The sequence below is a fragment of the Schistocerca americana genome, chromosome 7, assembly GCF_021461395.2.
Source record: "Schistocerca americana isolate TAMUIC-IGC-003095 chromosome 7, iqSchAmer2.1, whole genome shotgun sequence".
Classification (NCBI taxonomy): domain Eukaryota; kingdom Metazoa; phylum Arthropoda; class Insecta; order Orthoptera; family Acrididae; genus Schistocerca; species Schistocerca americana.
The window spans coordinates 66475069-66492697 of NC_060125.1; the positions used below are offsets into that span (position 1 = coordinate 66475069).

General features: G+C 41.7%; 1 protein-coding gene across 1 annotated transcript in view; it reads left to right on the plus strand.

Moving 5' to 3' along the window:
- Nucleotides 1–17629, plus strand: part of LOC124622704 (myrosinase 1-like) — a 109646-nt gene that overhangs the window by 52336 nt on the left and 39681 nt on the right. The window contains exons 3-6 of the mRNA XM_047148494.1: nt 5906–6040; nt 8037–8159; nt 11359–11542; nt 13793–13887. Of these exons, the coding sequence (XP_047004450.1) occupies nt 5906–6040; nt 8037–8159; nt 11359–11542; nt 13793–13887 (537 nt within the window). The remainder of the gene's footprint in view (nt 1–5905; nt 6041–8036; nt 8160–11358; nt 11543–13792; nt 13888–17629) is intronic.

Genomic DNA, 17629 nt, shown 5'->3' on the forward strand with positions numbered 1-17629 from the left:
GACATAATAAACTGAGATGTGGCGTTAATGGAAGAGGAAAGTAGGTTCTTAATTCAGACACAGTTGTTATGATTAAAAGTGCCTAATTATTTAGACAAAAGTTACAGATACGAGAGCGACACTTACATTTCGTGTAACAGCCATCGAAAACAAATGAGAGGGAGAGCTCACATCCCCTACTTTTATATAATCCAAAAACATATTACGGCGATTGTCTTCAACTTGCTTTACAGTTTCGATATATAAACATTTCTGTGGAACATTCTTTATCGGAACAGCAAAAAAATACATTCCTCACATTAAATCGTGACCTTTTCTCCTTACTTTACACATTTATTTACACAAACAATATGTACTCTTAATGCATTGCAGCAGTAATTAAACGATTGGGACATATTCTATTAATTATTCAAAATGCAACATTTCAGTGCGGTTCACAGGTGCATCACGTGGGACAGGCAAAACGTCTAAATTTCACACAGATCCACCGTGAAATTTTGAAGGTGTACGGACCAAATGAAATGCCACTTTCGGCCAAATGATACCAACGGTCACTTTGAAATGTTGTGCAGCATTCAATAAAAGTTACTTGCTCTGTCATACTAATGTCTAGCTTACTTTTTGAGACCCCTTCAATATACTGAATGTGACGGGTATAAGTGCAGATATTTTTATATTTGGTACCTTAATATATACGAGGGTCACTACACAAGAAATGCACACTATTTTTTTTTAAATCCATCTTTTATTCTACATGTTTGAAAGTTTTACAGTGTGTAGATACATCCTTTAGGAACAATATTTTAATTTCTCCACATAATTTTCAAAAAAAAAAAAAAAAAATGGTTCAAATGGCTCTGAGCACTATGGGACTTAACTGCAGTGGTCATAAGTCCCCTAGAACTTAGAACTACTTAAACCTAACTAATCTAAGGACATCACACACATCCATGCCCGAGGCAGGATTCGAACCTGCGACCGTAGGGGTCGCGCGGTTCCAGACTGTAGCGCCTAGAACCGCTCGGCCACTCCGGCTGGCTCACAATTTTCATCCCTCCCAACTGCCTTACGCCATCTTGGAACCAGGGCCTGTAAACCCGCACAGTAAAATTGTGGACCAACCTGTTGGAGCCACTGTTTGGCAGTGTGCACATGGGAGTCATCATCTTCAAACCTGTTCCACGAAGAGAGTCTTTCAGTTTCCCAATGAGATGATAGTCACATGGAGCCAGGTCAGGATTATAAGGCGGGAGTTTCAGTGTTGTCCATCCGAGTTTTGTGATCGCTTCAATGGTTTTTTGACTGACACGTGGCCGTGCATTGTCGTGCAACAGCAAAAATCCTGTTCCATTAAGTTTCGGGTGTGCACCAGCAAGAAATCTCCTTCTTCTTCTAATATTTCGGCTGTATGACGTTCAGCCATCTTCAGAGTGAGCCGCAAGACTGCCGCTCCAGTGCTCGCTTCGTCCCTTTATACTGTTGTATCGCGTGACTGCGCACGCGGCCACAGATGCAATTGCACCAGAGACGTTGGTCGGTGGCAGAGACGTGCATAATGCGCGAGTTGTATCTATGACTCCGCAGTTGATCTCTGTTGGCATATCGAAGTATCATTGTGAGCTGCACTGTGACGACGTCTTTGTGAGTTTATTACAGCAAGTGCCGGATTCCATGATTTGTCAAGATTGAAACCACTATCTCTATTAATTAAATTCGTCGTCAAGCGAATTTCAATCGCCTCCTTCACTATCGAGTCCCAAAAGGATGATGTAGCTGCCAAAATTTCGACGTTGTCATACAACATACTGTGACCATTATCAATAAAGTGCTCTGCCACTGCCGACTTGTTAGGTTGTAAAAATCGTGTGTACCTCCGGTGATCTGTACATTTTCAATGATTAGTAAACTGAAATCATTGAAAATGAACCCGTCTGATATATTAGTGAGTTCTGATGTGGTGGCTTTATTTACAAAGATTCCCCTTCCAGAATCTCTACAACTTAATGAAAGAAGTTTTGACAAAGAGATTTCAGCTTTATTTAAACATGTTCTGACCTCCACATATTTCTTATTTAACAACGAATTTTTTGAACAGACGGACGGAGTCGCCATGGGTAGTCCCTTATCCCCTCTGGTGGCCAATTTATTTATGGAGGACTTCGAGGAGAAGGCGCTTGAATCTGCTGGAAACCCACGGTATTTTTGAGGTATGTTGATGACACCCTTGTAGTTTGGCCCCATGGTGAAGACAACTTGCAAGACTTCTTAAGACAGCTGAACTCCCTCCACGATCAAATAAAGTTCACAATGGAAACTGAAAAGGAGGGATGCCTTCCATTCTTGGATGTTTTGGTTCGGCGCAGAGAGGATGGCACTTTGGGACATGAAGTGTATAGGAAGCCGACGCACACCGATCTGTATTTACGTGCAAATAGCTGCCGCCATCCTGCCCAGACAATGAGTGTTCTCCGAACTTTGACCCACAGAGCTCATATTATTTCTGACGAAAGCAGTCTGCAAGATGAACTTACAAAGAGTGTTTGAAGACAATGGGTACTCTCCACAACAAATACAGAGGGCACTAAAAATGAAACCGAAAGAGGCCACAAAGAAAGCAGAAGAAGATGAAGAAACCCTTAAATCGATGGACTTCCTGCCATATGTGGGCAGCCTCTCATCAAAAATAGGACGCATTCTCGGCAGACACAAAATAAAAGTGATTTTTCGTCCTCCACCCAAAGACAACTGCACTCGTGGGCTCCGTGAAAGATGATCTGGAGTTTACAAAATTCCATGTGAATGTGGCCTTTCTTACATCGGACAAACAACTCGTACTGTCCAAGAAAGATGTACAGAACACCGGAGGTACACACGACTTTTACAACCTAAGACGTCGGCAGTGGCAGAGCACTGTATTGATAACGGTCACAGTATGTTGCATGACAACGTCAAAATTTTAGCAACTACATCATCCTTTTGGGACTCGATAGTGAAGGAGGCGATTGAAATTCGCTTGACGACGAATTTAATTAATAGAGATAGTGGTTTCGATCTTGATAAATCATGGAATCCGGCACTTGCTGTAATAAACTCACAAAGACGTCGTCACATTGCAGCTCACAATGGTATATCGATATGCCAACACAGATCAACTGCGGAGTCATAGATACAGCTCGCGCATTATGCACGTCTCTGCCGCCGACCAACGTCTCTGGCGCAATGGCATCTGTGGCCGCACGCGCAGTCACGCGATACAACAGTATAAAGGGACGAAGCGAGCACTGGAGCGGCAGTCTTGCGGCTCACTCTGAAGATGGCTGAACGTTATACAGCCGAAATATTAGAAGAAGAAGGAGATTTCTTGCTGGTGCACACCCGAAACTTAATGGAACAGTCTTTGCGCCGCCAAAACCTGAAGATGCACAGCAAAAATCCTGATTTTGCCGATGTGGTCGAACCCGACTCAGTCGGGCTTGAAGTTTCTTCAGTGTCGTCACACATGTATCAGAATTTATGGTGGTTCTACTTGGCATGATGTCCACAAACAAGAGTCCTTCGGAATCAAAAAACACGCTAGCCATAACTTTTTCAGCAGAATGTGTGGTTTTGAATATTTTTTTCCTTGTGTGATTTTGCATGATGCCACTCCATTTATAGCCTCTTCGTCTCTGGTGAAAAATGATGGAGCCATGTTTCATCACCTGTCACAATTATTTCAAGAAATTCATCTCCACCATTCTCGTACTGTTCCAAAAGTTCGCTGCATACCGTTTTCTTGTTTCTTTGTGAGCACTGTCAACATGCTGGGAACCCACCTGGCACAAACCTTTTTTAACGCCAACACTTTCAGTATTCTGTAAACACTTCCTCCCCCTACCCCAACGTAGCGTGACAATTCGTTCACTGTGATGCGTCTGTCAGCAGTCACCAATTCGTTAATTCTCTGCACATTGTCTAGAGTGTGTGCAGTACGAGGCCTGCCGCTGCGAGGACAATCCTCAATATTGCCGTGCCCGCTTTCATCACGTAACCTGCTTGCCCACCGACTAACTTACTGCGTTCGACAGCAGCATCTCCATACACCTTTTTCAACCTCTTGTGGATGTTTCCCACTGTCTCGTTTTCACAGCACAGGAATTCTATGACAGCACGTTGCTTCTGACGTACGTCATCTTGAAGACATACCGTGACGGCGCCACTCACGGGAACAGTTTGAAAGCAAGCGGGAAGGATGTATCTACACACTGTAAAACTTTCACACATGCAGAATGAAAACTGTATTTTTACAAAAATAGTGTGCATTTCTTTTGGAGTGACCCTCGTATACACATGAGTGTGGTGGTTGTTTCTTCTGTTCCCACAAACACGTTACAAATTTTACTACCTGATGTTTTCTGCATGGTTGTAATTGCACTACTAAGTGGGCTCCGCCTGTCAGTTTAGACTAACCATTTTGTGTCCCTGCATCCACACTTCAACACTTGACCTGCAGGGCAGGGGAAAATAAGAATTAATGACCTGCTGTTGTCAAATGTACTTGGAGGTACTAATCAACCTTAAAACATACGACTTGTAATAACTATAATTATTAGTCTGTAAATGAGGTAAATTATTATGCAATGTTATTCAGTCCACTGTCCTCAGTCACCAGTATAAATATCTGCACTTACATCCGTTGCACCCTGTATAGCGGATGCCGTCCTGAGAGTTGTCACACACAGTTTCTCTGATGTTTGCAATTGCGTTTTCGCAGTGTGTAACAGGAGCTAGCCCAAATAAATCATCTTGTCTTATATAGGAGTTTTAAAGCGGAATTTTATATGCCTGTTGGATGGAGCGGTGCAACATTAATCTGTTACATTGGCTTTATATGTAAGTACTGAAAGGGACAGTAAAACAAAAAGAACAGGCAGTACTCCAGTAGCGATTGAGCAGCGCTTGTGCATGGCAGCAGCAGTCACAGTGGCCCAGAGCGGTTCTGTGGCTGCTGGGATGCTGGTTATTCTTCGTTCTTTACTGTTCATGTCAATGCGTTTCGAAAAAACGAATATCGCACCAAAATAATTTGGGGCCAATTCATCGAATGGCCACGGAAAATTCCACTTTAAATTGTTTTTTGTTTCTAGCGTTTCCATTGACAGTAGACGTCGTGTGTAACATATGATGAACAATATTTGTTTCGGCTTACTCCAGATACACACAGCAAAAACGAAATTAAGAAAATTTGCCGAAGAAACAGAGAAAACAGGCGTGGCAACTCTTAGTTATGTGTTTTTGTGAGAGTGTACAGATACAAATGTGCCTACTATTTCTTCAAATCATTACTCCACACCCACCCAGTCACCCATCCACCCACCCACCCACCCACCCACCCACACACACACACCCACACACACACACACACACACACACACACACACACACACATTCACAAACAAACATACTGAAAAAGGTTTATAGAGTTTCATTCAACAATACACCAACCAAAGTTCCTAAGATTTGTTGTGCAGCGAGTCTCAGACGTTCAACACCAAAGAAAGAACGTAAGGGTTTAGCGTCCCGTCGACATGGAGATGGAAGACAAATTTGGATTGGATCAAAAGTCCCCATCTTGGCATTTCCCTTGAGCGATTTAAGGAAACTACGGGAGGTCTAAATCAGGATGACCCGACGAGTTCAAGGTCTAAACCGCTGCGCAATGTCGCTCTGATTTAGCACCACACAGTACCAAGACTAGCAGACCACTTTCGTATAATATACTGTTTCTCACTCAGGGAAACTTCGTAGTTCCTTATTACTAAAAGGAAATTCTTTTATGGAGAAGGAAGGGCGCTGGCTGTCCTACGATAACTTGGATGAAAAGATTCTAGTTATCACTGAATATTTACTTCGCTACGTGTTTCAGGTGGACATATATAGATTCTCCATCTCTTGGGCCAGAGTTCTTCCTGTGGGTGATGTCAGCCAAATCAATCAAGCAGGAGTGGATTACTACAACAACCTCATCGATTTGTTGATTGCAAATGGCATTCAGCCTATGGTAAGTGAAGCTATACACAGTTTTTACAGTTATGCATGTTATAGTTTTTATGACTGATTGTAACGTATGGTTTTGTGTATGAGGTAGCTCTGGAAACACCTACGAATCAAATTACCTTTCACTGCCGCAGCTGTATCTATGACTGCCTCTGTTCATTTTCCTGAAATACTCTAACTTACCCATAAATTCAAATTTAGGGCCTGAATTCTCTGTTGCGTAAAGTATAAAGAATTTCATGATTGGACCCCGTGTTGGTAAGGGGTACGTCTCACCGACAACGTTCTGTTCTAGACTATCGTGTATTAGCTGGACTGTTTTATACTCTCAGCGTGTGACTATTCCAAGCCTATATTAAAAAAAAATATCGATAGTTTTTTAAGAAATAATTATTTTCATAGCATCAATAAAATATTTCACTCGTACATAAACAGATATACACTCCAGGAAATTGAAATAAGAACACCGTGAATTCATTGTCCCAGGAAGGGGAAACTTTATTGACACATTCCTGGGGTCAGATACATCACATGATCGCACTGACAGAACCACAGGCACATAGACACAGGCAACAGAGCATGCACAATGTCGGCACTAGTACAGTGTATATCCACCTTTCGCAGCAATGCAGGCTGCTATTCTCCCATGGAGACGATCGTAGAGATGCTGGATGTAGTCCTGTGGAACGGCTTGCCATGCCATTTCCACCTGGCGCCTCAGTTGGACCAGCGTTCGTGCTGGACGTGCAGACCGCGTGAGACGACGCTTCGACGCTTCATCCAGTCCCAAACATGCTCAATGGGGGACAGATCCGGAGATCTTGCTGGCCAAGGTAGTTGACTTACACCTTCTAGAGCACGTTGGGTGGCACGGGATACATGCGGACGTGCATTGTCCTGTTGGAACAGCAAGTTCCCTTGCCGGTCTAGGAATGGTAGAACGATGGGTTCGATGAAGGTTTGGATGTACCGTGAACTATTCAGTGTCCCCTCGACGATCACCAGTGGTGTACGGCCAGTGTAGGAGATCGCTCCCCACACCATAATGCCGGGTGTTGGCCCTGTGTGTCTCGGTCGTATGCAGTCCTGATTGTGGCGCTCACCTGCACGGCGCCAAACACGCATACGACCATCATTGGCACCAAGGCAGAAGCGACTCTCATCGCTGAAGACGACACGTCTCCATTCGTCCCTCCATTCACGCCTGTCGCGACACCACTGGAGGCGGGCTGCACGATGTTGGGGCGTGAGCGGAAGACGGCCTAACGGTGTGCGGGACCGTAGCCCAGCTTCATGGAGACGGTTGCGAATGGTCCTCGCCGATACCCCAGGAGCAACAGTGTCCCTAATTTGCTGGGAAGTGGCGGTGCGGTCCCCTACGGCACTGCGTAGGATCCTACGGTCTTGGCGTGCATCCGTGCGTCGCTGCGGTCCGGTCCCAGGTCGACGGGCACGTGCACCTTCCGCCGACCACTGGCGACAACATCGATGTACTGTGGAGACCTCACGCCCCACGTGTTGAGCAATTCGGCGGTACGTCCACCCGGCCTCCCGCATGCCCACTATACGCCCTCGCTCAAAGTCCGTCAACTGCACATACGGTTCACGTCCATGCTGTCGCGGCATGCTACCAGTGTTAAAGACTGCGATGGAGCTCCGTATGCCACGGCAAACTGGCTGACACTGACGGCGGCGGTGCACAAATGCTGGGCAGCTAGCGCCATTCGACGGCCAACACCGCGGTTCCTGGTGTGTCCGCTGTGCCGTGCGTGTGATCATTGCTTGTACAGCCCTCTCGCAGTGTCCGGAGCAAGTATGGTGGGTCTGACACACCGGTGTCAATGTGTTCTTTTTTCCATTTCCAGGAGTGTATTTGCACTGTACATTAAAATGTAGACTCCATGAAAATTTTTCTGTGAATTGGGTACTGTACACAGTTTCGTGAAAGATATAATCTAGAACGTTATGGCCGTTCTGATCGACTCGTCGCCCTCTCGCAGGTGACCATGTACCACTACGACCTGCCGCAGCCGCTGCAGCTCCTGGGCGGCTGGACGAACCCCGTGGTGGCACAGTACTTCCGAGAGTACGCTCGCTTCCTCTTCCAGACGTTTGGAGACAGGGTGAGTTAAAGTAATTTATAAGTGGATTTAAGAGTTTGGTTTCCAGCAAATAACAGTGGCCTCGACAAAAACTACTGTAGCCAACATGAACTACAGCCTTAACTGTTTGTCTGTGGCAGTATTTGAATGAGTTGTCCTCGATGGTGAGTGTTCATCGGAGGTGAGGGTATCATCTGGAGAGCCCCAGGGAAGTGTGGTAGGTCCGCTGTTGTTTTCTATCCACATAAATGATCTATTGGGTAGGGTGGATAGCAATGTGCGGCTGTTTGCTGATGTTGCTGTGGTGTACGGGAAGGTGTCGTCGTTGAGTGACTGTAGGAGGATACGAGATGACTTGGACAGGATTTGTGATTGGTGTGAAGAATGACAGCTAACTCTAAATATAGATAAATGTAAATTAATGCAGATGAATAGGAAAAAGAATCCCGTAATGTTTGAATACTCCATTAGTAGTGTAGCGCTTGACACAGTCACGTCGATTAAATATTTGGGCGTAACATTGCAGAGCGATATGACGTGGGACACGCCTGTAATGGCATTTGTGGGGAAGGGGGATAGTCGTCTTCGGTTCATTGGTAGAATTTTGGGAAGATGTGATTCACCTGTAAAGGAAACCGCTTATAAAACACTAATACGACCTATTCTTGAGTACTGCTCGAGCGTTTGGGATCCCTATCAGGTCGAATTGAGGGAGGACATAGAAGCAATTCAGAGGCAGGCTGCTAGATTTGTTACTGGTAGGTTTGATCATCACGCGAGTGTTACGGAAATGCTTCAGGAACTCGGGTGGGAGTCTCTAGAGGAAAGGAGGCGTTCTTTTCGTGCATCGCTACTGAGGAAATTTAGAGAACCAGCATCTGAGGGTGACTGCAGTACAATTTTACTGCCGCCAACTTATATTTCGCGAAAAGACCACAAAGATAAGAGAGATTACGGCTCGTACAGAGGAATATAGGCAGTCATTTTTCCCTCGTTCTGTTTGGGAGTGGAACAGGGAGAGAAGATGCTAGTTGTGGTACGAGGTACCCTCCGCCACGCACAGTATGGTGGATTGCGGGGTATGTATGTAGATGTAGAGTTTCTGTCTGTGGTTGGGGAGATCATATTCGGTTACTCATAAGTACTTACGGGTTTTCAATGGACGACTGAAGGAAAACTATATGGCATACAGAAAAATTACACGCAACAGTGGATAGAGCACCACTCCAAGTTTTTAACTCAGCTTACGATTGCTCAGTATCGGCACAATTTGTGACACAGCAAACGGCAATACGTGAGTGCACGTTATTCAGGTCGTTTGCATGATTTGCCTTGGAAGGCGGGACAGCAGCTCACGGTGAAAATATGTTTATTAAATTGCCTTCCCGCAGGCGCGAACAAATTTACTGGGGCAATATAGAGTGGATTACTTAATGACATATTCTTAAATGCCGGCCCCTAGTACAAATACGCCACGGGACGTCTTACGAATCGAAGCTTGCAAACTGCCCTAGCTACTGAAATGCATCACTTTTTAACAGAACTTGTAGTTTTCACACAGTTGTCTTGGGTAACCCAGGGGCTACTTACGAATAATGCTGAACTTCCCTGGTGTTGTTACCTAGCTCGTATACAGTGTCTGTATCCTTAGTGACATTCATCTATACAGGGTCTTTTAGGAAGAATATTAAATGTTTTAGGAGATAGTAGCATAGACTAAATCGAATGAAACCTTCCGCACAACACATGGGTCCACGTTTTGTTGGTACACAGATACATCTGTTAGAATGCAACACACGGAGGGTACTAAGCAAAGGCAAATGATTAAGTTCAAATATAATTTTCACAAATTCTACTTCCTTCTTAAGTGCACTTCCGAATTCTCTTGACAACAGCCCGTGTAGCTCTTTTGAGGTCGTCTTGCTGTTCTTTGATGAGGGCACCGCTATTACAGCAGTTCTAAAATTAGTTGAGTCAATCGATCATATTCTAACCCCTCTCAGAGATGTACATTGCCTACCACACACGTGGGAGGCCATGTGGCTCCAACACCAGTCACAAACAAAACAACTAAAATATTCATTATAAAACAATAAAGCCACGCTAACTGAGCTTGTTTTCCGTTGGTAATTGTTTAACTATCTCTAGGAGCTGTTTCCAAAAAATATCGCGAAACACGTGGTCGCAAATAAAGCGTAAACAGAATGACACTAAAATTTCCAGGAAAAGTACTTTAAGCCTACAGCAAGTATTCAAGAATGATAAACCAACGTAATACCATGAATTTCGCAAGATTAAATTTCGCTTACACAACTGGCGTGAATTTGTTCATCACCAAATTACAAAAGAAAACCACAAAATTCCAAAAATGATCCAATAAAACACCCTGTCTGACTTTCTGTTATTTACAACAATCACTAAATATCGATAAAAACTCCCAAACCTCGAATTTCATTTGTTTAAGGCTCACTTACACCTTTGTCACGAACATGTACTCAGTACTAAGACAAAAAGAGGTGACCATTAAAAACTATACCACACGTAGAGATACATTACATTGTCTGTCCTCTCAACCGAGCAGATTTCAACTACTGATATACACAAATAGAGGTGCTAAGGTGATGGCCACCAGCCCCAAGTTGTCTTGGTTGTGACCACATTTGCTTAATATATACTTAATATGTCAAAATTTACGAGAACTACCACTTCTTCGAACATTTCCCCATGAATACTAACTTTAAACAATACATTCTTGATTATTGCTCTAGTATTTTGGAATAAAGAAAGACATCGAAGTAATTTAGAGACGCACTGCTAGACATATTAGCTGCTGATCTCACCAAACAGCGAGTATCATGGAAATGAATTTAAGTGGGAATCGCTGGCTGGAAGAAGATGTTCTTTTTGTGAAACATTATTGGGAAATTTTAGAGAACTGGCATTTGAGACTAACTGCAGAACGATTCTACTGCCACCAATGTACACCTAGCGTAAGGACCGTGAACTAAAAAGGAGAAATCAGGACTTTTACTGAGGTGTATCGGTGTTCGTCTTTCTCTCACTTGGCATTTGCGAGTGGAAGAGGAAAGAGAATGAGTAGTTGAGGTACAAGATATCCTCTGCCTTTTACCGCTTGGTGGCTTGCGGAGATGCATGTGTAGATAGAGACACCTGTAACACTTTTGTCAACCGGATGAATTCCCGCTTCTCTGTGTGGCAGGTGAAGTGGTGGGTGACGTTCAACGAGCCGACGACGATCGCATTCGGCTACAGCTCCACGGACACTAACGCACCGGCCATCGGCGCCCACGGCTTCGGCGACTACACGGCGGCCCACTGCATTCTGCGTGCGCATGCCATGGCCTACAGGCTCTACGATCAGCAGTTCAGGGCCGCCCAAGGAGGTGAGTCACCGCTACAGGGAGTTTAAGTTGGCCGTTCAGCTCCCCGGGCTCGATTCGGTACGGGTCGGTAGGCGTCGGCTGGTAGTCACTTGTTTTTATCTGCAGCCAATGCCACCCATCTGACAGTAGCGTGTGAGGCAGCGTTTGTTGTCTGTTATTTTACATTGTTGTACTTCATTATGCTTCAAACTGTTTCCTTTCCCTGTAATAAGTGTACCTAATTGTTGCAGTTAGTATCTTTAGTGAACGTGGCAGTACATGAAACGATGTCAGTTTTGATTATGAAGAACACTGAAGCAGTTTTTACCTCCTAGCGTGGCTTTTGCATCTGTGGAAGCATGTAACAGAACTTGAGATGCCTGCTTTGCGTGCCTCGTTTTCCCGTGCACAGCTGCTCTTGTGGGGGCCAGGCTTGCTAACTCCGCTACCCGCAACTACAACTTGACACTTTGTAGTGTTGCAGATCCAGTTTGCAGAAAATCATGACTGAAGGGCTGGTGGTTTAAAAGATTTGTGGAGCAAGGACTTAAAAATTCGGAACACAAAATTAAGATGTAAATTTTCAATCATTAAATTAATATTTTCTTACAATATATTATGAGCAGAATTAGTACACTGGTACTGTTGCATTCAAATATACTGATCTGTTCATCAAAATTACAAATTTGGCTTATAGCAAAAAATATTTGCACTTATTAGTATTCAATTAGTCTTCCTGAGATATCACATGAGTCTTAAGCTCATATGAAAAAAAAAATCTTTACACAGTAAAACCGCACATTGAAGGGTTAAATATGAAGAAAAGCAATCATAATAAAGTATAGCATGCTTTGCATATAATTGGAAATCTAATTAAACATAGAACTTTAATATGGATCAATGTCTAGGTTCCATAGTGTAGTTACCTAACACACCTAAGTAACACACGCTGCTTCATTCATATTCTTTGCATTTACCCGTATTGTCTTTCGAAACAGCTGTATATTCTATCAGTTACTTAGTTTTTCTACTGAGAGAATGGATTGGGAATGTCAATGGGCATTGTTCACACATTTTAAAGTCGCCTACCTCCCGCGTTTTTAATTAAAAAAATTTTTTTTTGAATCTCATTACACATGAAAACATAACACGAACAAGTGGGCGGACACAACGGGCAGTTCCCACTGTGGAAAGCAAGCTAGGTTCTAACTGGCCTGCCAAAAGAACTCGCGGCCGCTTAATTGCCAAGAGGGAGGCAGAGAGACTTTTAACCACTCTGCAGAAAGCAACGGTGTGGGTGTTAATTAAACAACAACGTAAGTCACCCGGTTTGGCGTTCGGGCATGTGCCGAGGCCTCCCTGTTGTACATTGACTGATTGCCACCTCTCGACGCAACATTTCTTTCTCGTTCACCGCCATCTACGCATTCAGAAACTCACTTCGGAACTTTGATGACTCGACCATTTCTGAACACGTGATATACTGATATTTGGTATTGTTAGCCGTAAAGTCGGGATATTTGGTGCCCCGGGGAAGCCTTACACGGGATGGTACAGACACCCCTTAATACGGGGACGTCGCGTGAAACTCGGCACATCTGGAAGCGCTTGTCACCAGCTGCAGCAGCACACACTGCACGACGGAAGTTCCAGCTGTGGGCCTGTGAAAGTAACGACTTACATTTTAACCGTATGAATTAGGTACTGTCGAGCACTCTACACGTTAGAAAATATTCAGTAATCGTTCGTTTCTTACTAAGCATGCCTGTGGTGTGATTGGCTGGTGCAGAACACATGGGAACTTGCCACACTTGATTTCATACTTCCTAAGCCAAAGTGAGTCACTTTGAGGCTTTTGAATTAAAGTTAGTGTGCAGAAAAAAAACTGTTTGCAGACACTGACGCATTAAATATCCATCGAAAAAGCGATATCTAGAACATTCCGTTGTGGAATCTTCTGTATTGCACTGCAAATACAGTTAGTATATGTTTCAAAGGTTAGTGCTTTTAATTTTGTTTTTTCTTCAGAGCGAAGATCCGTCTTCAAATTGCTACCACTGAGACAAAGCATCAAGTATGCCAGCAAATTTAATATCAGTATCCATTGTGTATATATTATTCTGATGAAACGTTATGTATCATTGTTTATAAGTGGTGTACATACTATTTGTTAAACAAATTGGTAGATTAAGCCTTCTAATTTAATAAAACTGCACTATGATTCTAAGAAATGGACACACTTTAACTGCTGGGAAACTGCATTGTTCACAGGGTACGTCAGTATTGCTCTTAACTCAAACTTCTATGCGCCAGCCACCAATTCCACTGAAGATTCAGAAGCGGCGGAAAGGGCCTTACAATTTTTCGTAAGTCAAATGTCATTATACTACATTTTACCAGAGTTATAAGACAGAGTAGTTCAGCAATTGATATATAACAATGGCAATAAACTAATTCTGTATATTATGTTAACAGTTAACTGTAACTAATCTACTACATTCCGTCTTTACCTACTCATTCTGCAATGAAAAACCTTGTGTATAATAATAACTATAATTCATCTTTTGCAACTGAATTTTATTGTTATCAGTTAATCACATGTTCTCTGCTTCTAGTACTAAACATATTTAACAGACTATAAAGGTAGGATTAATATTTTTAAGGTGATTTCGAATATTATGTTTTGATTCATTTGGTGTAGATATACATGCTTCACAACAACACTTTTATAATATCTCATTATTACATCAGTTTTAGATAAACTACATGCAATAAGCATTTTCTCTTACATTCAATGTTGGTCCTGCAGGTCTTCTATCAGCAGTTTTGAAATTATACTTCCCTATGTAAGAGTTTCCATTAATCTGTCTTTTTTACTATACAGGGCTAATTGCTCTTGACCCTGCTGCCAACATAAATAATACAATAAATTTATTACCTTGAAAAATAAGAAATGCTACATCTTTGTCAGTGAAACTGATTAAAAGATGAACATTTAAGTGTAAGCCAGTGTAATGACTTAAATCTATTAAGTATTATAATCTTAAAGTGCTAATAGGGATTAATATTAATTAATAAAATAGTTATGTAAATCCTTGTAGAGATGCTCTTTACATAGCAATAAGAATTTCTAAAGTAACATTGCCATTCACTCTTCAACTCCAATTATTAAGATGACACATAATATACTGTGTCAGGTTGTTGAACACAAGTGCATTCACTTGCTAGACTACTTTCTGTATTAACTTAAACTGTTGATGATTATGTAGGGATTGTTATTGGTGCTACTAATACACTATTACTTTGTAGTTTTCTTATGAGAAAACTGACGTGCTTGTACTGGTAATGACATAAGACATTCCGAAATCTGTTACGAAAATTATTTTGAACAAAGCAGGTTTCAATAGGACATTCAATTAGTAATATTAGCTATCATTCCTAGAGCACATTTATTTATTCTGAAAATGTGTTGTCTGTAAGCACAGCCTGCTCCCCTCACCTCTTCCCAAAAATTATGCTGTAGCATCAGTTAATGAAGACATTATGAATAAACTAATTTCTTCGAATTATGACCACCTATAGTTGCAATAACATGTATTGAAAACGTAGTTGAACTAAGATATTTCAATAAGTCTAGGGCTTGTGTGTCTCAATACATATTGTTGTAATCTTCAGTCAGAAGACGGTTTGATGCAGATCTCCACATTTGTCTATCATATGCAGATTCCTTCATCTCTGCACACCTGCTATAGTGGTACAGCGTACATCTTAGTTACTCGATTCACCCACCTAATCTTAATCATTTTTCTGTAACACCACATTTCAAAAGCTTATATTCTTTTCTTGTCTGAACAGTTAAATGTCTAAGTTTTATTTCCATATGATGCCACACTCCAGACAAATACATTTAAAAATACTTCCAACTATTTAAAATTATATTCAGCTTTAGCAAATTTCCTTTTTCCAAAAAAGTCTTTTCTTGCTATTTTCAGTTGGTATTTTATGTCACCTGTAGTTCAGCTCTTTACTTCCTGCCAATATAGCAAGTCATCTATTACTTTTAGTGCCTCGTTTTGTAATCTGATTGTATTATAATCATGTTATTTAACTCGATTCCATTCCATCACCCTTTTTTTTTTTACTTTCATTAACGCTCATCTTTTCAAGATGCTATCCATTCCACTCAATTTTCTTCGAAGTAATTCACTGTCTCTGATAGAATTACAGTAGTCTGCGTTTTTATTTCTTCTTCTTAAACTTCAGTTCCCTTTGCAAATTCCTCCTTGGTTCTCTTTAGCACTTTCGAAGTGCACAGGATAACATTGGGATTAGGCTTCAACTCTGACTTACTCCATTATCAACTACTGCTTTGCTCACATTTCATTCCATTCTTATACCTACAGCCTGGTTTCTGTGTGAATTGTATATAATTTTTATCCCTAGTAATTTCAGAATTTCAAAGAGTTGTTGTAGTCAACACTGCCAAAATCTATTTCTGAATCTACAAATGCTGTAAATGAAGGTCTGTCTTTCTTCAGTCTGCCTTCTATGACAAATTATAGACTGATTATTGCTTAACGTATTCCTTTATTTCTCTGGAGCCCAAACTGATCACATGATGTGATCTTTTTGCAGTCTCAAGATCTAAAGACCATGTGTTGTTGTTGTTGTGGTCTTCAGTCCTGAGACTGGTTTGATGCAGCTCTCCATGCTCATACAATAAAGCTGCATGCCCTCGGGAAAAATTAGGGCTGTAGTTTCCCCTTGCTTTCAGCCATTCGCAGTACCAGCACAGCAAGGCCGTTTTGGTTATTGTTACAAGGCCAGATCAGTCAATCATCCAGACTGTTGCCCTTGCAGCTACTGAGAAGGCTGCTGCCCCTCTTCAGGAACCACACGTTTGTCTGGCCTCTCAACAGATACCCCTCCGTTGTGGTTGCACCTACGGTACGGCCATCTGTATCGCTGAGGCATGCAAGCCTCCCCACCAACGGCAAGGTCCATGCTTCATGGGGGGAGGCCATCTGCTTCTAAAATTTGAGAGAGTTTTAATAGGTTTTGATTATAGGGTTCAGAGTTCTGTGAGGAGTGCTGAACTGCATGTACCAAGAATTATAAAAATTTGACGACAGTCCATTTGCAGTGAACCATTTGCTGGCATTTTCAAATACTATATCAGTTGGATTTTTGTTAAAGGATCAGTATCGAATTTTAATTTCACATATGCATCGTGCTCAAAAAGGAAAGAAAAATCTAAAAACATCTGATCCTAGAGTAACTTGGAAGTGATTAATGTATATTACAGACAGTGGAAGATGGAAGTTAGACCATTACACAGGCCCATTTTCATTAGATTCTGAATACCTATCACTGCATGATGTTTAGACCAATATTGTGGATTACGCTATACTTTTTTTAGCTATTGTTGAGGATATCGTGGCTCACACAAGCAAAACCCTTCACTAAATCACAAATATTTTCAATTGCAAAAATCTCTGATTGGCTGACAATAATGTATCATGTCAAGGCGAATATACTCATCTTTTCGAAATCCAGATTGTCAGTGTAATTTCTTTTCCTGTTCTAAGTGTTTATGAATTGTATTTTTTCAGTCTGGCGCTAATTATGTTGTGGACCAATCAGTATTTGGATATTGTTGCTCTTTACCTCTTTATTATGTTATTTATGAACTGGTTTGACACCATCTTTACATCTCTCTGTGGAAATACAGTATTCCCATAAAGGGGATAATTAATGACATAAATTGTTATACACAAGGATCAGTTGACTAATATTTGATTATTTTACTACTGAATTCATCATTAGCAGTATAATATTTATCTTTCAGATAACTGGTGATATAAAAAAATTCTTTCGATTGATTTGTAGGTTATAGCTGAATTTTATCAAGCTCATTTTTGTATGCTATTAGGAACCGTAGATCAATCGCTAAAGAGATTTTGTAATCAAAATTATCCCTAGCGAACATGAAAGGTATCTGATATTTGTGTACGATGTGTCATCAGTAAATTACTTTCCTTTCAAGAAATTTATTCTGTCCTCTGATTTATGTTATATTTCTATTAAAACAGTTTTTATCTTAGTGTT